Genomic DNA, 27,742 nt, shown 5'->3' with positions numbered 1-27,742 from the left:
GCTTCTTAAATTGGAAACTGGCATTACCTCCCTGGAAACTTGACAATGAGAAGCAAAAATCTTAACAAAAGTTAGCCCATACAATTCTCCTTTTAATTTATCCTATGAAATATTCCAAAGACTTGCAGAGATTTATGTACAAGAATGTTCACTAAAGGATAACCTATGATAGAATGGAAAAAAATCCATATGATAAAATACTATACAATTGGAATTATATGAAAAAATATTCATTATGTACTGGATGGTAAAAAAAGCAGAGTAAAAAATATACACATTATCATTCTAATTTTTGTTTAAAATATATCTTTGTAAACAGTATTTATCTCTGAAGAATTATGAGACTTTTTTCTGCCTCATATTTTTCCGTATTTGTTAGTTTTTCTAAAATAAAAAATTTTTCTAAAATAAAATAAGAAAAAAAATTCATTAAGAAATTTAAGAAATGCTTCTCTATCTCATATACCATATGCTTATATATACGGTGTGGTTCTATATTTATGAAGCTGACTTTCATGAGCTGCACATGAAAAATAATTTCATTATTTTAATAGTCACATGCATAGTAATAATAACTAACCTTATACAGCACTTACCCCAACAATATTCTAAATGCTTTACATATATTAAATCATTTAATCTTCACAACTATTATGATCCCCATTTTACAGATGAAGGTTGAGGCTCAAGGAGATTAGGTGACTTGCCCAAGATCACTCAGCCAGTAAAGAGCAGAGCAAAAGGAATCCATGTTCTTAACCACCACAGGCTACCGTTTCTCCTCATAAACTATACTCTAAAGCAATAAGACTGGTTTATAACATAAATGCCAGAACATAAACAACATAAGCACTATCTCCTTTCAAGTAGCCTCCTTGGGAAACTCTATACATTTCCAAAGATGTGGTCATTAATCAAAACATTTTTGGAAATCTTTCCTTTGACTATCCCCCTAGGGTAGTAAACATGTCTCCAGTGAGGAAGGAAGAGATTTCTTTCAAACAGCTACGAGTCATTCAGAAACAGGTCGCAAAGTGGATGTCAGAATTCTGCTTTTGATAACACAGCAAGAAAAACCAGTGAGGCTGATTTTACTATTGCGCCCATGCACCCAAGAAGGACACATTCACAGTAGACTAGTATTTACTATACTGCATTGTTATAATTATTTGTTTACATGCCTGTCTTCCTCCTAAACTGAGGTCCTCAATGGCAAAGATTATATCTTACTCGTCCTCAAGTCTCCAGCCTGTCATCCAAGTCCTGGTACACAAAGGGTGCTAATTAAGTATTTCTGAATGAACTCTACAGAGAATGTCACACAAATGCTTCGAGCTGTAACAACATATTAGAATAAATATACTGCCAAGAGGGCATCTGAGTCTATATACAAATAAACATATAAGGTATGTGGAAAGAGATTATAATGAAAAAAATGGGAATTTTACAAAATTCCCAAAATTCCAAATATTCAGGAAGACAGACATCAGTTTTTAACGAGTCTTCTCATAATAACGTTTAGCTGTAGTCATTTGTCACAAGACATAAGAGGGGGAGCGGATATGCCTCATTGTCTAAAAAGCAATCTACTGAACCAAGGATGCAGAAATAAACATAAACTTTCTCAGACAACAATGCAAAAACACATCTCCTCCACAGAAGACACCAGGATGCATCCTGCCTATGGGTTCAATCGACAAACCACAACCTGGTGCCTGAAGTATAAATCAAAGTCCCTGGTACTTATTGACATTTGCTACCTGCGAATTTCTAATATGTGCGAGACGGGCCTATTTTTATTTACAGCACAAACCACAGACTGAATGTAAAACAAGATGCTTAATAAATCCAGAGGAACATAAAACACCAGCATAACTCAGACAGCAAGACAGACACTCACTCCTTAATTAAGTGGGTGATGTTCTGTTTAAAACAAAAAGACAACCCTGGGCTATAGCTAAGATTAAGCGCTCAGTGTTGCAAGGGAAAAGGCAGCCATTTTCAGGACAGAGCCTTTAAATCATGAAAAATAAAGCATCTAATAGTCTGTATTCAATAGTAAGTAGACAGTCAGGACACAGACTGATTTGGATTAACACATTTTCAGTTATAACAAGTAATTTTACAGAGGATTAGTATCTTGATGGTCTGATCAATATGAGGCACCGCTGCTATTACACATGAAGAGAAAATTGCCCCTCTGGTAATAAAGTGTGCGTGTCTTCGTTCTCCTTCATTTGCTGAGTCCATTACTGTAATGGTTCCAGCATTAACAGCTGGGGCAATTTAGGCAGCAGGGGTCTGATGATTTTAAAAGCTGGGAACACTGGCTACTCATCCTTTCCTCCCTTGCAGTCTGCATATGCAACTCCTCTGCCTGGCTGTGGTTCCAACACAAGGATCGTGTTTTATGAGAACAATGACTACTATTTCCCAATTATTGTCTCATTAATAGTGTTACCAGCCAATAATGGAACTAAAACAAAAATGGCTCACAGCATATTGGCTGCTGATTCGGCGAAAAATTGCACACTATTTACCTAAATAACAAGATTGACATGACAACAGGCTACAGTCCACATAAACTGTAATGTTTGCATTCATTTGCCCGGTGCTAGTCTCATATTCTTAAGCCAAAAAAAATGCTGTTGTGCTGACAGACCAAAAAAAAAAAATCATCAGCAGAATTTTCCATCTTTGTTTTCAAAAAATGGCAAACTGGAAAATAGTGAGATAACAGACTGCTGTACATAGAAATAGAAAATCCATATTAATGCAGCCTTGAGACTTTAATCATGCCCAATTCAGCAGAGTGAGTTAAGGTTGCAACATCAGCCCATTTTATATTATTACTGGAGAAATGCTGGCCCTTGAGGCTCAGCCTTGAATGATCCAGTCACTAAATGAAGGTGCCAAAGGGCAGACTTAGGGCTAATGCAGAAATCAGAGCTCTGAATTTTCTGATCACAAACAATTATGAAAACACTCATGCTCTGGCAACAAATCTCCTCCTCAGAGCAGCTGCAACATAATTTGGTCCTTCAAACTGAATTTTCTACTTGGTTTCTACCAGTTGTAAAGGTCTTAACTGCCCTTTATCCATATGGCAGTTTTTTAACATAAGGAGACGCATGGTCACTTTGGAAGCAGGTCATTTCCAAAACTACAGAGTAAATAAATGATCGGCATAGCAACAGGACAGATGCTTATAGCAAAAACAAAAATGCACGCCTAAGAGTCAAACTCATAGAATCTGAGAGTAGAAAGGTGATTACCAGGGCTGGGAGGATGGGAAAGAGCTAATCAAGCGGCATAAAGTTTCAATTATGCAAGATGAATCAGTGCCAGAGATCTGCTATCCAACATTGTACCTACAGTTTACAATTCTTTATTGTACACTTAAAAAGGTGGTAAGAGAGTAGATCTTATGTTGTGTTCTTACCATAATAAAATACATTTTTTAAAAGGCAAACCATAGCATCAATTCAAGGTTTAACTTTCAAACATGTGATGGCTTAACAAACAGCATGCCAAGGACAAAAGTTTGGAAACAAGCCCTTACCAACACAAATCTTCATCTCTTCAACCTGTTCTAACCCAACCCAAGGAATCCTAAGAATCCTCCCAGTTTACACTGTGAAATCAACCAGTGAGACAATTTTATAAAATATTACAAAATCAGTTTATAATAGAAGATTAAATGAATGTGCTTAGCAGAACTCTAAATTCACCTTCTCTAAGGTGTGTTTTTTCATTAAGGTTCCAAAAGGACCATCTTAACAAAAGTTCCCCTCCTCTAAAAGTTAGGAAGTCACATTTTAAATATAACTTTAGCAAGAAATCTACCATAATAAACTAACAACAACAAAATACTCTAAATCTGAAAGGTGAACTGGCATTTTAAAATTGGAAGAGAACACTTGAAAACAAGTGTCGATAGTTGCTGAAGTATGTGTTGAACAGAAGAGTCTTGTTTCTCAAAATTGATGCCCACACCTATGATATATTAAGTAACTTAAAATTCATAAGATATTAACCATTTTCCATTATTTCTTTCAAATTCCGGTTCCAGCTCTCACTATTAGAAATTCTACTGACCAATAACAAGTGATGCTCTTGGGAATTCATTCATTATTTGACAAGTATGGAATATCTACCATGTGTCTGGCAAAATCTTAAGAGCTAGGGATAAAATGGTGAATGACAAAACTGAAAAAAAAAAACATGATCTCTACGTTTTTGGAGACTATCATCCACACGCCAAAATCTGTATCGCTAAACTCAGCCACAATAAATCTCATCAGCAGCCAAGGATCCAGAATCATAATTATGAAAGGTCACATGTATCACATAGCAGATGCTGGCCGCTCTCAACCATTTAATCTTTCTTCACCAGATACTTATTAATGTCTCCTTTGTGGAAGACATCCTGCCAGGTACAATGGAGAGATGAAAAGATGAATTAGACACAAATGCTATCTTCAAGGAAGCTACTGTTTGCTCAAAGTGTCTAAGACTTTTTTTTTTTGAATGGCTAATTTAGTTTTCAAAACCAATACTAGGAGGGTTAGGAAACAGGCCTGGAAATAACAGAAAGTAACAAGAACTCACTGTTACTTGGTAGTTTAGCTAGTTAATTTTCAAGTAAGTTACAGTATTTAAAGTGGTTTGGAAGTTATGATCAAATACACTAACTCTTCGTCCATTTACAGAAGTCAACTGAACCTCCGAAACAGTGATTAAAGGCTTACCCATATATTGAAGAAGAGATTAAGCAAAAAATAATAATGGATTTCGGGAAGAAGGAAAACAAACAGAGTAGAATCTGTCAGGTGAGGTTTTCATTTTTCAAGTCCCCTGGTCTTTGGCCTAACACCAAAACTGTCTTATATTTAGTGTCCAGTTTAGGTAAACTGGTGACATAATCTAGAATGTCCCATAATAAAACTAGACTCCAAAAGAACATTCTCAGGACCTCAATAAAATGCCAAATTTGAAATATAAAATAAGGTAAAAATACCCAGTCAGTACAAACATAAATAGCAAACTTTCTTTTTTTGAGTTATTGTTATTATTATTTAGAGATGGGGTCTCGCTCTGTTGTCCAGGCTGGAGTGCAGTGGCACAATCACAGCTCACTGTAACCTCCAACTCCTGGTCTCAAGGGAGCCTCCTCCACCTTGGCCTCGCAAAGCACTGGGATTACAGGTATGAGCCACTGCATTTGGCCAAGTTATTATTTTTATAACTCAATAAACTTTATCATTTAAAGCTGATAAGACAACTATCGCCAAAAGCAGAAGAGTTTTTAAATCATGTTACTTAAAACGGTAGGTTATATATCCTGGATATTTTCCTTCACTGATAAAAATGTACATTACTCAAACAAAATTATTAAATGTTCTTAGGTATATAACCGTTTCCTTAATAAACTTAAACTAGTTCTATTTTTAATCATTTAAAAGATGATCTAACCTAAGCCAGCATAAGAGTCTTTGAAGCTAACTTGGAATTCAACATTCATAGCTTTTTATTCTATGACTAATGAAACAGTTTTAATGTTTCTGATAAACCCAGTAAGGAATCCCAGGCCTCTCATAAGGATACACCTTTAAACAGATCTTCTAAGGAAGGAATTCCATGACTACTAGGCCATGTTAGATCCTCTTTGCTACCATGTCCTCCCGTGATAAAACTCACCACTCTACTGTTGGTACTTATTTACCTTCCATGGCCAGCCAGCCAGTTCCATGGGACTGTGTCTGCCATCTTTACCCTCGTGCTAAGTACACTGCTCAACACTTAATCAGGTTCCTTATCTGAACCACAGAACATAGAAAATGGTTTGAGTGACTATATTCTCAATTTTCTGAAAGGTGGTAAAAAACTAGTACCATTCTGGCTGCATGGGAAATAAGTTAATGGAACCCCAGTTGAGAAAATCCACTTGACTAGACACTCAACGTAAGTTTACAGAATAAATGTCCTGGGATCAGAATACATACGCACACACATATATATATACCGAATATATATCTACTGGGGTCAGATAGGCAGTAGTGCAGGTGGTGGTTATGATGGTGATAATGATGATGAGGATGATGATGATGATAAGAAGATGGTGATAATAACAATGTTTATTTTTTTATTTTATTTTATTTTTTTCTTTTTTGAGACAGAGTCTCGCTCTGTCACCCAGGCTGGAGGGCAGGGGCGTCATCTCAGCTCACTGCAAGTTCCGCCTCCCGGGTTTACGCCATTCTCCTGCCTCAGCCTCCTGAGTAGCTGGGACTACAGGTGCCCGCCACCACGCCCGGCTAGTGTTTTGTATTTTTTAGTAGAGACGGGGTTTCACCGTTTTAGCCAGGATGGTCTCGATCTCCTAACCTCGTGATCCGTCCATCTTGGCCTCCCAAAGTGCTGGGATTACAGGCTTGAGCTACCGCGCCCGGCCACAATGTTTGTTTTTACTGTGTGCCAGCAATGTTTTATGTGCTATATAATATCTCAATCCCTACCAGAACCATATCACTCAAATTTGATAGATGAGGAAACAGAGACTCAGAGAAGTTAAATTGCTTGCTCAAGTAAACGAGGGAGCAGAATTCAATTTCAGGAGTCTGTATCTAAAGCCCCACACTACACCACTATTTTGTGACTGAAAGGGCAAAACTGGATGACAGAAAAATGGAAAGCGTATTTCCTGCCTAAAAGGGAAGCCACTATTCAATTCTAGTTAGGAAAATGCATGCCCAGTGTTACCAGATACTCTAGTTTTTCAAGAGAGTCAGACATCCAGATGTTTATGCAAAATCTCTCAATTTTTAAATATTAGAAAATAATTCTGAAACAACTTTCAGTTTGTTTGGGCCAAAACTTACCTACGGCCAGGATGCATATGTGGATTGTAAATATGTGACCTCTAGAGGTTCCATCTTTCCTCAAAAATATACATGCAAAAATGTAAAATCTGGGCCAGGCACGGTGGCTCACACCTGTAATCCCAACACTTTGGCAGGCTGAGGTGGGTGGATTACTACGTCAGAAGTTCGAGACTAGCCTGGCCAACATGGTGAAACCCCGTCTCTACTAAAAACCCAAAAATTAGCTGGGTGTGGTGGCATGTGTCTGTAGTCCCAGCTACTTGAGAGGCTGAGGCAGAAGAATCCCTTGAACCCGGGAGGCGGAGGTTGCAGCAAGCTGAGATCGCGCCACTGCACTCCAGCCTGGGCAACAGAGTGAGACTCCATCTCAAAAAAAAAAAAAAAAAAAAAAAAGCCAAATCTGATTCCAATCATAAGGAAACATAAGACAAATAAGAATACAGGGCCATTCTACTAAATAAATAAATAAATAATAGCCTGCACACATCACAAATGTCAATGTCTTGAAAGAAAAAGGATGAGGAACCAATTTAAAGGACATGAAAGGACACCAGATTAAAGGAGAAGGGACCAAAGGGACCTGACAATGAAAGGTAACATGCGATCCAGATGGAAACTGGACCAGGAAAAAATGTTATAAAATTCATTATTAGGACAATTAGCAAAATTTGAATATGGACTTTGGATGAAATAATGGCATTATATCAACATTAACTTTTTCTGAAATTAACAACTGACTGTGTTTGTATTTGTATGTAAGAGAATGTCCATGTTCTTAGGACATATATGCTGAACTATTTAGAGGTAAAGAGGACTGATGTCTCCAACTTACTCTGTAATGGTTCATTAAAAAAATAATTGTTCATATGGATATATATGGCAAGAGAGAGAGAGCAATCAAGTGAACACAGCAAGATATTAACCTGTGAATATGGACAACAGGTCTATGAGAGCTCTAGATTCTACTCTTGCTCTTCAATAAGTTTTAAATCATTCAAAATAATAAATTATAACATCTGAGAAAAAATGCATAGGGCCAGCCCCACCCCAGCAGAGGAACCCTGAAACCACCAAACTCAAGCAAGGGCATGCTACTCTATTCCTGGGATAGCAGCTAGACCTAATCACACTGGGTCCTCACACCAACCCACAGAAGCAGCTATTCTTAACCTCATTTATGACTGCAGAAACTGAGGTACAGGGTATGAATCCCCTATCCCAACAGTAAGGAAATAGTAGACGCCATGGTTCTAACTCAAACCATCAAATCCTAATCTGGACTATTCTACTATATGCCTTATAAGAAAAGTTCATTTTAAAAATGCATGAATACCATATAGTACTCTCATATGCTGAACACAAGTTAGATAAATGTTAATCATAGGAAGCTATTTGGTGTAACCTTCTTATTCACCCTCCAGACTTGGAAACAGCATAAAAGTCTATAGCATAAGCAATCGCAAGGAAGAAACTACGGTCTAAGTTATTTCAAAGAGAAAAGAAAAATAAAAACTAAGTACCCATTATGGAGATGATAAAGTTTAATTTGAAAAGCAAACAAGAAATCTTTGTGACTTTGGGATAAAGATTGCATAGACATGACACAAAAAGCATGAATCATCAAAATGAACATTGATAAATTGGACCTTTCTTAAAAACTATTAAGTAACCTAGATGAATGGAAGATAACGTTTGCAACACACATAGTAAACAAAGGATTTATATCTAGAAAATATAAAGAACTCATAAAACTTAATAATAGGAACACAAACAATCCAACAAAAAAATGGGCAAAGATTTTGAACAGATACTTCATAAAAGAAGATACATACATGTCCAATAAGCACATACAAAGATGCATAACATTATCACCCATCAGAGAAATGCAAATCAAACCACAATGAGATACCACTTCACACCCACTATGATGGCTACAATAGAAATGACAGACAATAACAAGTGTTGACAAGGATGTGGCAAAATTGTAACCCTCAAAATGGCTAGTGGGGAATGTAAAATGGTGTAACCACACAAGTAAACAGTTTGTCAGTTTCTTAAAATTTTAAACATAGATTTACCATATGACCAGTAATTCCACTCCTAGGTATCTACCCAGGAGGAATGAAAACACATCCACACAAAAACTAGGGTGCAAATGTTCACAGTAGCATTTTTCATAATGGTCAAAATGTAGAAACAAATCAAATATCCATCAACTGGTGAAGAGATAAACAAAACATGGTATATCCTGACACTGGAATTCTTTTTTTTTTTTTTTTGAGACAGTCTCACTCTGTCACCCAGGCTGGAATGCAGTGGCACAATCTGGGCTCTCTGCAACCTCTGCCTGCCAGGTTAGGTGACTCTCATGCCTCAGCCTCCTAAGTAGCTAGAATTACAGGCATGTGCCACCACTCCTGGCTAATTTTTGTATTTTTAGTATAGACAGGGTTTCACCATGTTGGCCAAGCTGGTCTTGATCTAAGTTATCCTGACTTCAGGTGATCCACCTGCCTTGGCCTCCCAAAGTGCTGGGATTACAGGCATGAGCCATTGCACTAGGCCTGACACTGGAATTCTATCTATTGTGTAATAAAAAGGAACAAAGTACCAATACATGCTGTAACATGGATGAACCTCAAAAACATCCTGGGTGAAAGAAGCCGAAGATAAAAGACCACATATTGTATGAGTCCATCTTTACAAAAAGTCCAGAAAAGGCAAATCTAAAGAACAGAGTAGATTCATGGTTCCCTAGGGATGAAGCAGAATTGGGAAATAACTGCAAATGAATACAGTTTCTTCTGGAAGGGAACTGTTCTAAAATAAGACTGTGGTGATAGTTACACAACTCTGCAAATATGCTACCAACCATTAAGTCCTACACTGAAAACAGGTGAATTTTACGGTATGTAAATTATACCTCAATAAAGATTTACAAAAAGAGAGATATGCAACATCATTAGACATCACTGAAATGCAAATTAAAATCACAAATATCACTGCACACCTACTAGAATGGTAAAAATGTAAAAGACTGACAAGCATTGCAAGGATATGAAACAAGTAGAACTCTCATTTTACGTTCCCACCAACAGTTGGTAAGAATGTAAAAGGGTGCAGTGCATTTGAATATTATCCCCCAAAAAGGTATGTCCAAATCCAGAAACCCGGCAAGTGTGAATGTAACCTTATTTGGAAAAAGTGTCCTTGCAAATGTAATTAAGTTGAGGCTCTTAAGGACCTCAAGATCATCCTGGATTTAGGATGGGTCCTAATCCAATAACTGGCATCCTTTTAAGAGAAAGGAGAGAGAGATTTGAGACACAGAAACAGAGAGAAGAAGGCCATGTGAAGATGGAAGCGGAGAAGTTATGAAGTGATGCTACCACAAGCCAAGGAACACCAGGGACCACTAGAAGCTGGAAGAGGCAAGGAAGGAGTTTCCCCTAGACTCCTTCAAAGGGAGTATGGCCCTGTTGACACCTTGATTTCAATGCCTCATCTCCAGGACTGAAAGAGAATAAATTTCTGTTGTTTTAAGCCACCAAGTTTGTAGTAACTTGTTGCAGCAGCCATAGGAAACTAAAACAAATGGCCAAATCACTTTGGAAAACTGACAATTTCTTCATAAGGTTAAACAAAGAACTCCCCTATAACTAAGCAAATCTACTCCTGGGCATTACCCGACAGAAATGCAAACTGAAAGACTCTTACATGAATGGTCATAGCAGCTTTTTTTGACAGAAATGAAAATGGAAAGACTCATACACGAATGGTCAAAGCAGCTTTTTTCATAAGGGTCCAAAACCAGAAACAATCCTAAGGTCCAGCAACAAGTGAATGAATGAACAACATGTGGTATCTCCATACAGTGGGCCACTAATCTGCAACAAAAAGGAACAAACTATTGATACATACAACACCATGGATTAATCTCAGAATCATTATGCTGACCAGGCACAGTGGCTCACGCCTATAATCCCAACACTTTGGGTAGCAGAGGCAGGAGGATGGCTTCAGCCCAGCAGTTCCAGACCCGCTTGGGCAACATAGCAAGACACCATCTCTATTAAAAAAAAACAAAAATCATTACGCTGAATGAAAAAAAAGACCCAAAATTATACACTGTATGCTTCCACTTATATGAAATCTAGAAAATACAGATGCATCTACAGAGACAAAAAACGTATCAGTGGTTGCTTGGGGGCCGAGGTGGAGGGAGGGAACTGAGAAGGAGAGAAATGTTCGCTATTCCCATTGTCGTGGTTTTGCAGGTATATACATTTGTCAAAAGGCATCAAATTGTACACAGAAATGGTTGCAAATGACTGTATGTAAATTATACCTCAATAAAATTGATTAGAAAAAGAGAAAATAATTCATGAGCCATTGGACATTTTACATTTAAGATTTAAAACAACTACTTATACTTTGTTCTAACCAATAATATTAAGCAAACAAATTTTAAATGAAGAGCAAATTTGTTAAAGAAAAAAGGAAGACAACTTGCTCTACTAATTCAACATGTTTCACAAGCAGAAAATGGAAAAAGCCTTGAATTTGGAGTCAGAAGACCTGGCTCAGAGCGCTAGTTCCACTTAGCAACCAAGTGGCCTTGATCAAGTCACGATTTACCTGCAAGTCTCAATTTCTACATCTCTAAAATATAGATGACACTAATAACTACCTCACAGGCAACAGTTATGGTTTCAGTAGAGTAAGAGCTCCTTTCATGCAGGGATTCTATTTTAGCCAAAATTATACTCCCAACGTATGGCAAATAATAGGTGCTCAATAAATCTTCACAGAATAAATGAATTACTTGAAAAATAAACCTGAAAGATGAGAAAGACATCGTGCACAACACCATGAGGCAACATTTGTTTCTTTGCAACATTTGTTTCTTTGTAGACTAAAGCAGAAGAGTCACCCTCTTTGTGCTTATCTTTAGTATATTATCCACATCATTTGCAGACTCAAGCATGAAAACTTCCAGTCCCTTATGAAATACTGCGATAACTCAAGTCAATATAGAGCAGATTTTAAATTTTAAATCCTTAGGTGCACTGCCCTAAAACAGACTCACTTGTAAGATGAAATTCTACGAAAGCAAGAACTGTGTCTATGTTATTTAACACTGATATTCACTGCCAATATTTGCCTAACATATAGTAGGCAGCAAATAACGTGTGCAAAGGCCCTGAAGCCAGATGAAGTACAGGGAAGAGTGACTTTTAAGAGGCCAAAGTGACTGGGAGGCAGACAGCAGAGTGTCATGTCCAATGGGGTTGTGAAAGCAGGTAGGGTCCACACCACGCAGGATCTTGCAGGCAATGTGAAGTTTTGTCTTTATCCTAAGAGCAACAGAAAGCCATGGAATATTTTTAAACAGGTGGTTGGCAGAGTAAGGAGAAAGGAAAGGGACATAATTAGATTTGCATTTCATGAAGATCTTACTCTATGGTGTGCAGAAGAGAATGGTAGTTGGGGGAAGGGAGAGAAGGTGGAAGAAGAGTTAAGTTAGGGTGTAGAGTGAGTATAGGCCAATCAAGAGGCTATTCCAACAGTCCATTAAAAAGATAATGGTAGCTTGGTCCAAGGTAGTGGAGGTGGGAGAAAAAAGTGGACGGATTCCCAATACACGTACACAAATCAACAGGATCTGACTTTGAGAATGAGAGAAAGGAAAACACTCAATGCTTCTGAGTCTCAGTTCTTCATCTGTGAAGCAGGGCTGTTGTTTATACTCCATCTGTATAATACCTATCTTGTAATCTGCTGTGACAATGATATGAAAAAATTTAAATATTATGCACCTAACTCAGTGCCTGACCCACAGTAAATGCTTTCTAAAATCGCTGTTGCCATTATTATGGTCATCCCATGGAATGGCAACTACCGGAAACTGAACACCAAAGGTAGAGAGGAGCAATGTAGTTAAAGATTCATATCCACAGCGCGCTGAAAGACACAAACTGTTATCAGCCGGTCACTGAGACAATTGTTCCAAAGAAACACAGCTGACCGCACAGATATTTCATCTAAGACGATCTCAGTCCTCAGAGACCATTATGAGAAAGCACAGCTGGTATGATCACAGTCACCTGAGAATCCGGTAAACTGAGGCACAGAGATGGCTACAAATTTAACCAAGGAATAGGTGCAGAGGAAGGACAAGGAAATGGGTATCCTGCTTCTCATTTTTGAGCCGATCCAACAAGACTTGGCCTGCATCCTGAAGAAGAATTTGTAACACCCCCTCCAATGTCTCCAGGTCCCTTGCTGACAAGGCCCTGTCATCCCTTAGCCTAACACTGTGCATCCGCTCGCCATCAAACCAAGCCCTTCCGGTTCCCTGATACTAGCTCACAGCGCACGAAGATCCCCAAGCCCCGGGAGCCCCACATACCTTAGCTTCGCGCTCTCGTTCCTCGGCGGTCGGGGTGCGCTTCATGCTGCCACTAAAGCCGCCTTCGCCACCGCAAGCTGCGTAGATCCCCTCGCCCTGGACCCCGCCTCCTGCATGTAGTTCTCTCAGCGTCCTGCTCCCGTCCGGGGCCATTCGCCCTCAGGGTGGAGAAAACTACAACTCCCAGAATGCACCGCGGCGACGCCCGCGAGTGCCTCGGGATTTAGAACAGGAGAATTTCCCAGGTCCGACTGCTGGAAGAGCGTAGTCCTCTACACCGCGAGCAAACAGGCTGGAGTCCAAGGAGAACTACATTTCCCAGGAGGCAACGGGTGCCTACCATGTTTCTCCCGTGCTCCTCTCGGCCAGCCGCCCGCCACGCTGTCGGCGCTATAGCAACGGTAGCTAGCTGCAGGGCCAGTGGAGCGGTGAGTACTCGGGAGGATGCGAGAGCATGGGGGTGGGTGGAGGTTGCGGACCCTCCCCACTGCAGCGCGGGCCAGGGTCCTAGGGTCCGCTCTGCGGTCTGGAGAAGGCCCTGGAGTTCTGCTTGCGTGAAAGCAGCCCAGCCCGAGACACCTCCACATCCTCAGGCCTGAATCACAGCCCGCCCTTTATCCTCACATCCAGGACCAACCTGAAATGTATCCCAGCCATGAAGGTGAGAGTTGATGCTGCTAATTGCCATCTCTATCCAGATCCTGCAAGTTGTAGGTCCCTAACACAGTTTGCTCATTTTCCCTGGATTAGGAATTGGTTGGTTGACCCTAAAACTCCTGAGTGTTCTATTGTTTGCTTAATTATATATTATTTGTTTATCATCTGATTACCTCCATAACTTGCTAGCTTCATAAAGGTGGGGATTTTGCTTGCCATTTTAATCTCAGTGCCTGGTATTCATTTATTCATTCAAATAAATATTTTTTCTTTATTCTTGTGTGTGTGTGTGTGTGTGTGTGTGACAGGTTCTTGCTCTGTCGCCCAGGCTGGAGTGGAGTGCTAAGACCTCAGCTTACTGCAACCTCCTCCTCCCGGGTTCAAGCGATTCTCCTGCCTCAGCCTCCCGAGTAGCTGGGATTACAGGCGTGCGCCACCACACCCAGCTAATTTTTGTATTTTTAGTACAGACGGAGTTTCACCATGTTGGCCAGGCTGGTCTCGAACTCCTGAGCTTAAGTCATCCACCCGTCTCGGCCTCGCAAAGTGCTGGGATTACAGGTGTGAGCCACCGCGCCCAGCCAATCATTCAATATATATTAATGTTGGTTCCTACCCTGTACCAGGCACTGTTCCTGAACAGCTGTGAACAAGACTAATACCCGTCTCAAGATGTTTATCCCTTTTTCATGGAGACAAACAATAATTTATTTGATAATTTCAGATAGAGACTGTTGCTATAAGAGAAACAAGCCAGGCGTGGTGGCACGCACCTGTAGCTCCAGCTACTTGGGAGGGTGAGGTGGGAGGATCACTTGAACCCATGAATGCCAGGCCAGCCCAGACAACAGAGCAAAACCGTGTCTCAAAAAAAAAGAAGAAAAGAAAAGAAATAAACAGTGAAGAAATGTAAGGAAGATTACTCTAACATAGGATGGTCAGGGAAAGCCTGTCTGAGGAAGTGAGCTGAACTCCAAAGACTGAGGAGCCAGCTAATACAAAGGCCTTGAGTACACAAGGGTGTGGGGGGTTCGAGGAAAGTAAAGAATAATGTAGGTGAAGCATACTGAGCAAAGAAGGATAACATGAGATGGTGTTGGAGAGGCATTGCAGCGTTGTGCAGGATTACTCAGCTTCCACACTATTATTAACATTTTGGGCTGGATAATTCATTATTATGTCTCCTAAGCACTGTAAGATATTTAACATCATCCCTGGCCTCTACTCACTAGATACCAGTAGCATCCCCCTTCCTTGTTGTGACAACCAAAAATATCACCAGACACAACTATTAATACTTCCAACTACTACCTTAGTTAACTAATCTGTGTCTCAGCTTCCTCATTTGTAAAGCGGTAATCATTTGAGTAACAACCTCACAAGGATATGGCGAGACACTTCATTAATTCCTATAACAGAGCACTTAGAACAGTACCTGGCACATAATAAGCATTCAATGAATGTTAACACCATCAACATCATCATCATCATTATCATCATTCTCATTATTTTTAAAGTGACCTTAATTCTGTCATGGAAAACTAATCATTTTCGTACATGGGCCTGTGTGTCAACAGGATCCTAAAAATTGACCTTTTCTATAGCAGTACTTCCAAAAGAAGTAGATGATCTCCCAAGGATTTGTCTGTTAGCTGTTTCTGTAACAGCAAAATGCAATGGTTCTCCACCATTTGTGAGTTATAATAAAAGTTATGAACCCTCCTTTAAAGATATTATATATATACGTATACATACAAAATTTGGTAAACCATCTCTGGGTTCACAGACCCTGAAACCCCACGGACTCCATTCACTCACTCAACAACTATTTAATGAATGCCTGCTCTCAGAATGCACTAAGCTTTATGCTAGCATCAAAGAGTACAGAGGTGAAGAAGACAATGAAACTTGCTACTCTCTTGGTCTTTACATTCTAGAACCAATATCCTAGAGCTTAAGAACTCTGCCCTTTAGAGTATCTTCATTCACAGTTTGCATTTAGCTTACTAGGTAGATTGAAATGAAAATATAAAATCCTTTATTTTTGCATACTAGATACTGTGTGGACCACTCATATCCACATTCAAAATAAAGCTACTGTGTGCATTTCTGTAAAGAATAGAAACTATAAAAATACCAGAATTAGCTAGACAGCCTATATGTTGAAGTAGTTGAACTCTGGGCGGAACCTAAGCCTCATGGCAACAAAGGCAAGACACACACACACAAAAAAACCTAAACCAGTTGGTAAATTTATGCAACGAAACCTCTTTCACAAAACTTGGAACTGCCCACTCATTTGTGCATCAAGCAGACAATTAATATTTGAGTAATATTGACATCCCAGGCACATGTGATCAGTGCTTTTACTTTACTCATCCCATTTACCCTTAGAGTAACTCTGAGATAGGTATTATTTTCTCCTTTTTAAAGCTGAGAGACTGAAACTCAGAGAGTTTAGGTGGCTTGACTAGTTCGTTAATGATAGAGCAACCATTTGAATCAAGTTCCTGACCTGAGTGTTTTCCAAGATACCTGCTCTCTTTTGGAGGCTGGGGAGAGGAAAGGGATGGAGAGGAGGTATTTCTTAAATGATAATCTTACCTCATTTCCTAAGCAAACTGTAGGAAATATACTGTTGAAAGGAACACTGTCTCCATGATTGAATGTAGTAGTACTTTTAGAGTAGAAGCTTTCATCTTCTCCAAGCAGCACATATGGACAATAAGATGCCCATTAAAGTTCTAGTCCCTTTTTCATTTTATTTGATTCATTCCATTGCATAGTTAATGTAATAACTTGGAAAGAGTTTATTTGAATTTTCTTTTTTCCACAGCTAGGCCATGTCTGGTCCAGCTGATGAGACTGCAGGAGACTTGCCTGTGAAAGATACAGGTCTAAACCTCTTTGGAATGGGAGGGTTACAAGGTATGGCCAGCTGTTATTTATTACAGTTATGAACTTTGATCACTGACTTCTTTACTTTTAATTTAAAGTATTTCTGATACTCATACAACCCAAACCATTTAAGTAACTATATAGTCCTTGATTGTACTAAACAAAAAGATGGAGAGTTTAGAACACATATGGTATTTTACTACATGCGTCAATTATCAACAGCTCATAGAAAATGTACAATCCCCCCTCTGTTCTGATAAAAAATTAACATAAATCATCTTTTTAAAATTCCTTACATCAGTAGAAACTACATAGAGAGTATCAAGCCTCCAAACCGAATTGCCTGGTTTAAATTATATTCAGTATTAAAACATTTCTTTGTGTTTAAATTTTATATGGGAGGAAAGGCCATATTTTAAGTGTTTTGCCTTTGAAGTAGAATATCTCACATGATAGTGACTTTTTTATCAAATTAATATGGATTAAAGGTTTTCTTTATCCTTTTATCACTTAGTAGTTGCTGTAGAGCTAAAAAGCACTTTCAAATTGAGAAAGAAAAGCACCACATTAAAGAACAATTTAGAACAGAGAGCTGTGTTTATCTTTGTTTGTTCATTGTGTCAGCTATGCTGTCATGCATGTATCAATTATCAACAGCTCATAGAAAATGTGAAATCCCCCTCTAGCCTGAGAAGGCTAGGGATTTAAGATACATTCCATTTAGGAATCTACATACACTTTTTAATCAGAGCAGTGTAAATGGCCACTGTGAAAACCAAAAAAGTGGTCAATGTATTGTTTATTGAAAAAGATAAAATTTGGCTACACAGATTTTTTTTTTTTTTTTTTGAGATGAAGTCTCACTCTGTCACCCAAGCTGGAGTGCAGTGGCAGGATCTCCACTCATTGCAACCTCCGCCTCCCAGGTTTAAGCGATTCTCCTGCCTCAGCCTGCTGTGTAGCTGGGTTTACAGGCATGCGCCACCACGCCCAGCTAATTTTTGGCTACACATATTTTATTGTTAAAAGTAAAAGTATGTGTAAGCTTTGCTTTGCAGATCTTTCAGGGAGCACCAGGTATTAAAATACAAATAAATTTTAAGTGTGCAAAGCAGTTTATTGGGTTTTGATACTCTGTGAGTTCAATTCTTGTCCTCAGTAACCTATCACAGGACCTTAGTCTCTATCAGTTTGTTCTTTGTTTCTCTTGGAGAATTGTTGGAAATCGACCTACTTCACAATGTTATGGAAAATACCAAATTTAAGCATCTGTAAAAAGATATCATATATGCACGCTAAAGAGTATAAACATTCTTAAAATTTATATAAGGTAGTATATAGAGAAATTATTTGTGAAGCTTTTAAATAATAATTTTTAAATTTAGGGTTTTTTGATTTGATCTTACAACTTTTATAGTTTGTTTTCTAAAACACCCATAGTGCAGAAAAATATCTTAGTCATAATATGTTTACCAAATTACTCTTACTCTTGCCTTTGTAAAAAAATAACTTTCAGATACTCTCTTAGTTGTCACAACATTCAGCATGTAAATTCAAAAGTCTTTATTGAATCAGAATTCCGTCTTATATTCTTAAAGAATGGCTACTTGAATACATTTTTGAATGGATACTATTGTTGTTCAAATTCCTAGTACTGTATGTAAAGTATTAATAGCAAAGATTTTTACTCTTACCTTAAATAATTGATGTAAACAATACTACAGCATTTTCTAAAGCAATCTTAACTGTAGGTCCCAAAGGAAAAAATCTAAGATTAGTGCATCAGAGGTGATATTAATATCAAGAGTTTTTAGAGACTATTTTAAGTAACCTCACAATTAATTATCTTGGCATTTTTGCAGAAGCTTCAACGACACGGACAATGAAGTCTCGCCAGGCAGTGTCACGTGTCAGTCGTGAGGAACTGGAAGACAGATTTTTGCGTTTGCATGATGAGAACATTTTACTTAAACAGCATGCCCGCAAGCAAGAGGATAAAATTAAAAGGTTATGATAAAAAGCTTTTAGCTTTTTTTCTTGACTCAGTAAAATTTGAAGGGTATGGTATTTTATAAACTTAATTGAAAACCCCACCTTGAATCTTTTTTGGAACAAGGCAGGATGTAAATAAGTACAATTTTTAAAAATGGAAAATCTTGCAAACTAGAATAATAAACCAAAAAGATAATGAGTGTTTATTATGTCTGAATTTGCTGTTTAAAAGAGAAAAGCTAATAGCTAAGAGTGCCAGGAGTATATCATATCTATAAATAACTTTTGGTTTAATATTTATAGTTTAATAAGCAAATGGCCAAAGCATCTGTGTTTTAAATGTCTTGATTTTAAAATGAAAGTTTTAAAAAGTAACTAACTATTCTAACTTGTTAGAATGCACGTTCTCTTAAGATTTGGGGTTTACTAATGAAAACATCACTTCAGTCTCTGGAACGTATTTAACTTTGCTTGGGTTATACTAGATTCTATATTGATTTCAAAGAGTCTCTACTGTTTCTGAAGAAACAGTATTGTCACTTTTGATTTATGTGCAAAAAATCTTGGCAAAAATGATTTCTTAAGAGTAGACACTCTTTCATTCTTTTTTATTCAGAAATGCTGTGCCTATCTTCTGAAGGGACGGCATTAAAAACAACGTGTGTTCAGATGTGTAATCATGAGCAGGTCTGTATTCATATTTATGTTCTAGGTTCAAAGAAAAGGTGAGACAGCCATTGAAGAATGAAAATAGGGTTTTTCTGCTTAGATTTCATCCTGAGGAGGTGGTTCCAGTTCAGTTTCTACTCTGTGGACTTTAACAACCCACTGACCTGCTATGTGCAAGCCTTTTACTTTGAGTTGGGTTTTAGTCATGATGAGGGCTGTTTTCAAGATTTGTGACTTACTTGCCTGATTCCTTTTCTGACCATTATCCCACACACATCAGCCAGTCAGAAAGAGGCATGTAGTCGGTTATGACCACCTAACAATTTTTTTTCTTTGTAAACCTAATTGGTCAGTAAAAGAATTGAATTCACATATTTGACCTCATTAGTAATTTGTCATAGCCAGAAAATAAAAAACAACTTAATAATGAGCCATGTAGTTTAATGGGAAAAGGACTGATCTAGGAATCAAGTTGTATGTATGCATTCTGTTATCTCTCTGCCACTAGCCTATGGTATGTTCAAGCCATTTAACCTCCTGGAAGTTTATTTTACTTAGCTATGAGAGTAATGATCCAATGAACAGTATGACCCAAAAGCTCTAAATTCCTCTCAATCTCACACCACTGACTGTGACCTAGATACATGGGTAGAACTGTCTATAAATTTATCCTTAAGAAGTAAATAGGCCGGGCGCAGTGGCTCACGCCTGTAATCCCAGCACTTTGGGAGGCTGAGATGGGCGGATCACTTGAGATCAGGAGTTCGAGACCAGCCTGGCTAACATGGTGAAACCCCATTTCTACTAAAAATACAAAAAATTAGCTGGGCGTGGTGGCGCAAGCCTGTAATCCTAACTAGTCAGAGGCTGAAGCAGGAGAATCACTTGAACCCGGGAGGCGGAGGTTGCAGAGAACCGAGATCATGCCATTGGACTCCAGCTTGGGCAATAAGAGCGAAACTTTGTCTCAAAAAAAAAAAAAGTAAATATTATTATTTTCTGTAAATGTAGATTTTATAAACTACCTTTTTATTTTTTATTTTTTTATTTTTATTTTTTATTTTTTGAAAGGAAGTCTCACTCTGTTGCCCAGGCTGGAGTGCAGTGGCTCGATCTCAGCTCACTGCAACCTCTGCCTGCCATGTTCAAGCGATTCTCCTGCCTCAGCCTCCCAAGTAGCTGGGATCACAGGTGCCTGCCACCACACCCAGCTAATTTTTATGTTTTAGTAGAGACAGGGTTTCACCATGTTGGCCAGGCTGGTCTCAAATGAACTCCTGACCTCAGGTGATCCGCCCACCTTGGCCTCCCAAAGTGTTGGGATTACAGCCGTGAGCCACCGCGTCTAGCCAAAACTACCTTTTTAAATAAGCACTCAGACTTTGCCAGATCACGTATGATTCATTAATATGATAAAATAATCAAATCCAACAAATGGAATGTATGGCTATTACGAGACAAACACATGAAATCATGTTTCTAGACAAAGTTTATTTGAGCATCATTTGAAGAATTTAAAGATCCCCTATTGATGTGCTTTTCCTGCCTTAAAAATTAGGGTCGTTTATTTTTCTCTGGTTGTTAACTGCCTTTTTACATTAAATCTGTGTCTTTCTTTTGAATGTAATCTATATCTCTGTGTGAAAGTCTGTCTGTAACAGAAAATTCAGATATTTAGGTTGACATCTCAATTGTATGACAACCTTACTTTTATGCACAGGCCATTGGGTGGGGCTTAGGACCCTAAACTCATTAAAGGACTAGGTAGGGTGTGTGGCCCTCTTGGACTGTGATACCTGGCCAAATTTCCCAGTGATATATCATTCTCAGAATTAGGTGGAAAAGGAACTAATCCATTGATTATTTTACTAGAGTGTTTGTGGTACTCTTGGATCTTGGTTTTTATTATCCTATATCCTTTATAAAGCATGCTTAATGGATGTGCCTCCAGGGAAGGAGAAAACAATCTTAACTGATTATGTTATGCATAGCTCTCCCTGATGCCACATGCTGTAGGCCGAGTAGCCAGAAGTGTAGATAGACATGTATTACTACCGCATTTACAGCGGACTCCGCTTAGGGCAGAAAAAAGGTTGTTCTGTGACATCCCAAAGCTATTAAGGATTTTTTTATTTCACTTTGGTTCCCTTAAGTAAAAGCTTCTGTCCATAACCATGCTAAAATAAAGCAAAACCCATTTAAAGAAAAATGAAGTGTGTTTTATTTTCAATCTCCTGTCTGGGTCTTTATAAAAATAGATTCACTATAAACTAGAATCAGCTATTGAAGATGTGCGACCAATTTTGTAAAGTCTTGAACTTGTGTCTCTCATCAAAGCCACCTTTTCTTTCTTGTCCTGCCAAGATTTTTCCATTCACTGTCAGGCATGTTTTCCGTACGTGTATATTACATCACCCCCATGTGCCCTTTCTGTCTTTTGTTCTTTCTAACCAGTTTTTATCAAAACTTAAGAGAATCAAGGGTATAAACTCCTGATATGTCAAAAGCACAATTTATGTCCAAATTTAAAGATAGCATTAAAATGATGCTTTTGCATCTAATTATTTTTTACCATTAAACACAAGTGTTTCTTGAGCACTAAGCAACATTTATTGGTGCATTTTGGTTTCCTTTGGATTTTTCATTGGGCTTTATATGTGTGCATTTATGCATTCTAACATTTTTGTATTTATAGTGTGTCTTAATCCTGGAGAAACTGAAAACAATATATTACCTAAATGCTGCACAGTCTTAATACACTTTTCAAAAGTTTTAACTTACTGTGGATTGCAGATATAACCCACCACATCCACAATCTGTAACTACACTCAACTGCATACAGCATTCCTATATAAGGTCATGCGTTAAAAATTGCATTTCAGGAACATATGGAGTAAATATGTGTCCTCTCTTTACTAACCTAAATGATAAGCCTTAGGAAACTGTTATTTGTCAGTGCTATAAAGCAGATTGTTGCCCAGTGGTTTCAATTATCATCAAAGGATTCTTCACAGGCAGTAATAGTTACATCAAAACCTGAAATTTATTATTCAGGTTCTGCACTGAAGTCTTCACAGTGATTATGTTCCTTTCAACAGAATGCATTTTATGCTGACTTCTCACATTCCTTTTCATCTTTTTATTATTTCCCCAGAATGGCCACCAAGTTAATACGGCTAGTTAATGACAAGAAAAGATATGAGCGGGTTGGTGGCGGCCCCAAGCGGCTCGGACGAGATGTGGAAATGGAAGAAATGATTGAGCAGCTGCAAGAGAAAGTTCATGAGCTTGAAAGACAAAATGAAGCCCTCAAAAACAGACTGATTTCAGCCAAACAGCAACTTCAAACCCAGGGTTACAGGCAAACTCCATACAATAATGTACAATCTCGTATTAACACTGGACGTAGAAAAGCAAATGAAAATGCAGGCTTACAGGAATGCCCCAGGAAAGGTAAAACAAAGCTTACATTAAATCTAAACTGAAGTCTTATTGGATTGTTTAACAACAAAAAAAAAAACACAAAGTTTTACTTCTGTGTTATTCATGCTTTTAAGCGTCTTTAGGAAGAGAAAAATAATTTTTGACTTTCTCTTTGATAAAATAATATTGTCAAAGAAGATTATTTAAGGATCACTATATCAGTCTCAAATTTATTTAGTAAAAACATTCTGCATAACCTTAACGTAAGAGACATGTATGAAACTAAGTAAAATGAGTTGAATTGAGTTTGGGTTGGTTAAATACACTGTACTCAGGCAGGTAGAGAAACCAACTAGTTTGCTTACATATGACCACATTTACTGTATTGAATGATCACATTTAAGTTCTTCATCCAAAGATCATTTCGAAAATTTGCAAAAGTATTGAAATCTTTCTCATTGGATGACAGTAGCATGACAGTGGCATGTGCATGTAACTAGGGGTTTAAAAAGTTACGTCCTTATTTCTCCACTTACTAGCTGGTGACCTTAGACAAGCCTCCTAATCACTGTGACCCTGAGTTTTCTTTACATGTAAAGTAAAAGCCTTGAAACAAGTGACGATAAAGGTCTCGTCCATCTCTAAAAATGATCATAGGCCAATCACTTTATTCACTTTAAAAATTAATAACCTAAAATGTACCCAAGTTGCAAAGTAATTCAATTGTGTAGACAAGACTCAATATAGAACATAAATATTTCTAATAAAAATTTTCAGTTCTCTTCACCCACAGAGAAACTTTATTATAATGGAACCACAATTCAATAAATATCTTAAGTAACATTTTTAAAATTTCAACTACTAGGAGAGGAAATTAGGTTTTAGTTCTAATTGGTTTTTGTTTGCAATATACTTTACATAAAGACCAAACATTTTTAGGGATATAAAGTAGCATGTAAAACTTTAGTTTAAATTCTTTGAAGAATTAAAACAAAACAAAACAAAAAAAACCATGAACAGAAAGGGAGAAAAATTTGTTGTAGTTTGCTCTCCAAGCCAAAATGTTAACACTATCTTTTCCCTAGCTAGAGTTCCTTTGAAGTCAATAAGGCCTCCACACAGGCAGGAGGCAGCTGCAGGATGAAAGGGCTTGGCTACTCCTAGCTATGTGAGATTGGCAATAGACTCTGAATACAACTAAAGTAAGCATAATGAATTATAAATCAGAAAGTACATTCTGCCACTGCTTAACTTTTTTACATGGAAGATAATACTGACCTCAGCCTCATTTTCCCCATGTATAAAATGGAGTGATAATAATACAGCTTGGATAAGAGATCAGGAGATGGTAGCTCCCACAATAATATATTTTACCTTTAAAGTGACCTATCCTCTCTGAACCTTAGTTTTGCCATCTGGAACTGGAACTGGGCAAGATGATCTCTCAAGTCTGCAAGACCTTTTATACTAAATAAAAATAATGTTCACGCTAGGCACAATGGCGTACACCTAAAGTCCTCGAGAAGCTGAGGTGGGAGGATTACTTGAGCCCAGGAGTTTGAGTCCAGCCTGGGTAATATAGTGAGACACTGTCTCTAAAAATAAGTAAGTCTAGGCCAGGTGCAGTGACTCACGCCTATAATCCCAGCACTTTGGGAGGTCAAGGCGGGCGGATCACAAGGTCAGGACATCGAGACCATCCTGGCCAACACAGTGAAACCCCGTCTCTACTAAAAATTAAAAAAATTATCTGGGCTTGGTAGCATGCGCCTGTAATCCCAGCTACTCAGGAAGCTGGGTCAGGAGAATCGCTTGAACCCGGGAGGCAGAGGTTGCAGTGAGCCGAGATTGCGCCATTGCACTCCAGCTTGGGTGACAGAGGAGACTCGGTCTCAAAAATAAATAAATAAGTCTAATGCCCAGATTTTACATTAAATCTAAACTGAACTTTTATTAGTTCACTTAACACAAAAAACACAAAGTTTTGTTTCTGTATTATTCATGCTTTTAAGTGTCTTTAGGAAGAGAAATATAAGTTTTGACTTTCTCTTTGATAAAATCATAATATTGTCAATGTTAATTAAAATGGCAAGCTAATCTAGTGCTATAAATTGCTGTTCAGACAGGAGAGTTTGCTGGAAGTTCCTCCCTATAGCGAAATTAAGAGCCACAGATCAGCAGACTCTTAAAAACATGACTACATAGTTTAAATTTCTGCTTACATTTGTACTCTGTTGGTGATTCAGACCTTTCTCACTGTTCAGGATAGAGTTCAGGACATGGAAGTGACACAAAACATTAAGTAGAGATGAATACTTTCTTAATCAGTCTTTATGAGTAAACCTGAAGCATCATTACCAAAACTGACACCTTAACAGGCTCTTCAGGACCACCTTTGAGGCTGAGACAGGCCAGACTTGTCAAGAAAATATCTCAGCCTGAGATGGCTGGCTAAGAACCCTAAAACCCCTCTCTGGCCACAAGCAGCCTTTACCATCAAGCTGCCGTACAAATACTACTGTTTTCTGTTTGTGCCTTGTCAGGATAAAGGATGGAAAGCACTGGCTAAATGTGTGATCAATGTAATATAGCAACAATACTTATTGTGAGGAACCAATGGAACAGAGATCTTTGTAAAGCAAAGGTTTTAAAATGTAACCATTGGTGGAGAGTAGAATGATAGTTACTAGAGGCTGGGAAGAGTATGGGGCACTGGGGAGGATGAAAAGAAGTTGATTAATGGGCACATAGATACAGTTAGATAGATTAAAAGTTCTAGTGTTTTATAGCACAGTAGAGTGTCTATAGGCAACAACAGCATACTGAATATTTCAAAAATAACCAGAAGAGATTTGAAATATTCCCAACACAAATGATAAGTGATCAAGGTGATAGATATCCTAAATACCCTGATTTGATCGTTACACATTGTATACATGCATCAAAATACCACATGTACCCCACCAATATGTACAAATATTATGTATCAATCTTTAAAAGGTTATATAGATAGATAGATAGATGACCATTGGCAAATCAACATGAGACTGTAAGTTTTAAGATATGTTTTGAGTATTTTTTATTTCCACTAGTAATGTTGAATTTTTTCATGATGTATGTAGGAAAAGCGTAAGAATTAGCATTACTGCCAAAACAATATAATTGGCAAATTCTAACACAGTAAACTATTTTAATGTTTTAGGGAGAGCCTTTTCTATTTTTCAGGATTACAGCAATAGGTATTGACTGCTTTGGAAAGAGCAAGTAATAGTTCCATTATTCTTGTTAAAATTCTCCTTTTTTTAAATTTTCTCTTTACTGAGAATATGCAGAGCAATTAAATCTCACTTTTAGAAAGTTAACTTTTCTAAAGAGAATAAATTTGTTTTTTTTGTTCTCCATTTAAAAATCTTAATCATCTGTGATGCTTTATCTACCTTAAACTCTAGTATTTATTCTATAAATGTAAAATAACTCACATAATTAAGAATATATCTTATTTTTAACAATGGGACTGTCTCTGTAAAATTGTACATAATTATTTCTGTAAGAAAAAAATATTTTAAGTGCAACAGGGAAATGTTTTATTTAAAGGAATTCTAGTGATGATCCATTCTCAAAGTACCTTTTCATAAATAGGGATTTTCTTATTGGGTTGGAATAAATCAAAATGCAGAAAACATTTTTACTTAAACATTTAAGGGCAAGGAATATAAATGAGTAATTTAAAAAAAAAAAAAAAAAAAAAAACCTTATCACAAGCACTGGGGAAAAATCAAGCTTTTATAACCTATTTACATTGTTAAAACTTGGATAGAAGAGTGATTTATTTCAGAAATTACTGCAGGAGTCTAAATCTTAAGTTGAATAAAATTATTTCTAGGTAATTTGATTTCTACAGTAGATTTGCAAAATGAGCAATACTTGCTGCTGTGTTTTATTTAATGCCTTCTAGTGGCTGAGATCATATATTCCCTTTGGCAGTGTATTTATAATTCTGTGTACTATAAAACACATACCTCTTAATACTTAATAAGATTTTATTATAAATATCCTTATTATAGCAAATCAAAGATCCTTCTTTTCTAACTTCAATTCTATAATCGTATTTTATTACTTTGTTTTTAGGTATAAGATTCCAAGATGTAGATGTAGCAGAAACTCTACATCCCATGTTTACAAAATATGGCAACACTTTACTTGAAGAAGCCAGAGGAGAAATAAGAAATTTGTATGTGTTCTTTTTTTGTGGTCATTTGAGAACTTTGGTTATTGATAATGTCTTTTTTTAATCCTTCCCTTTCTTTTATTTTAAACCAAACTGGACTACATATAAACAGTTTGCTCCACTGAAATACAGCTATGTTCTGTAGGGTAACAACAGATATTTTATAACATGTTCTCAGAAAAATGAGGAAAATGAAGAACTTATCCAGCTGCCTCAATGGAAGGATTTATCGAATAGTCTTCTTTATTATAATTTTACCCTCAGAGGAATGGCATAAAGTCTAGTCAATTAGAATAGTGTAAGATTTAGAGGCAACATTTTTATTCCCAGAAAATCACAGGTAATTTTTTTAGATCCTGAATCAATTAGCCCTTTTGTTGGTTAAAAAAAAAATAAAGAATTGGGGAGTGGCATAAAAGTTTGGAGTTATCAGATACATATGGATTTCAGATTTTGTTTTCGTGTGAGTCTGTGGCACTGCATTCTTCATCATATCATGGTTTCAAAAAAGTTACTTCTACCATATTTAGCTTACTTTTCTAGTTAATCCAAGCCTCATGGTTTCAGTGTCTGTGAGTC

General features: G+C 37.5%; 2 protein-coding genes across 15 annotated transcripts in view; one reads left to right on the top strand and one right to left on the bottom strand.

Moving 5' to 3' along the window:
• Nucleotides 1-13,597, bottom strand: part of FTO (FTO alpha-ketoglutarate dependent dioxygenase) — a 411,919-nt gene extending 398,322 nt beyond the window's left edge. For 2 of the 4 annotated variants that reach the window (XM_015126148.3, XM_077984755.1), the window contains exon 1: nucleotides 13,297-13,597. In XM_015126148.3, coding sequence (XP_014981634.1) covers nucleotides 13,297-13,449 — 153 coding nt within the window. In that variant the 5' untranslated portion in view covers nucleotides 13,450-13,597. The remainder of the gene's footprint in view (nucleotides 1-13,296) is intronic. The other 2 variants (XM_028841592.2, XM_077984756.1) reach the window with 1 other exon arrangement.
• A 68-nt stretch (nucleotides 13,598-13,665) lies between these two features.
• The window catches only part of RPGRIP1L (RPGRIP1 like), a 99,316-nt gene continuing 85,239 nt past the window's right edge, over nucleotides 13,666-27,742 (top strand). For 5 of the 11 annotated variants that reach the window (XM_077983511.1, XM_077983505.1, XM_077983510.1 and 2 more), the window contains exons 1-5: nucleotides 13,680-13,724; nucleotides 16,790-16,881; nucleotides 18,714-18,858; nucleotides 22,667-22,965; nucleotides 27,064-27,166. In XM_077983511.1, coding sequence (XP_077839637.1) covers nucleotides 16,797-16,881; nucleotides 18,714-18,858; nucleotides 22,667-22,965; nucleotides 27,064-27,166 — 632 coding nt within the window. In that variant the 5' untranslated portion in view covers nucleotides 13,680-13,724; nucleotides 16,790-16,796. 11 annotated transcript variants of the gene reach the window in all.

Source organism: Macaca mulatta, chromosome 20, assembly GCF_049350105.2.
Source record: "Macaca mulatta isolate MMU2019108-1 chromosome 20, T2T-MMU8v2.0, whole genome shotgun sequence".
In the NCBI taxonomy this organism is placed as follows: Eukaryota; Metazoa; Chordata; class Mammalia; order Primates; family Cercopithecidae; genus Macaca; species Macaca mulatta.
Note: the sequence above shows the minus strand (reverse complement) of the source record. Positions and strands in the feature narration are given on the sequence as shown.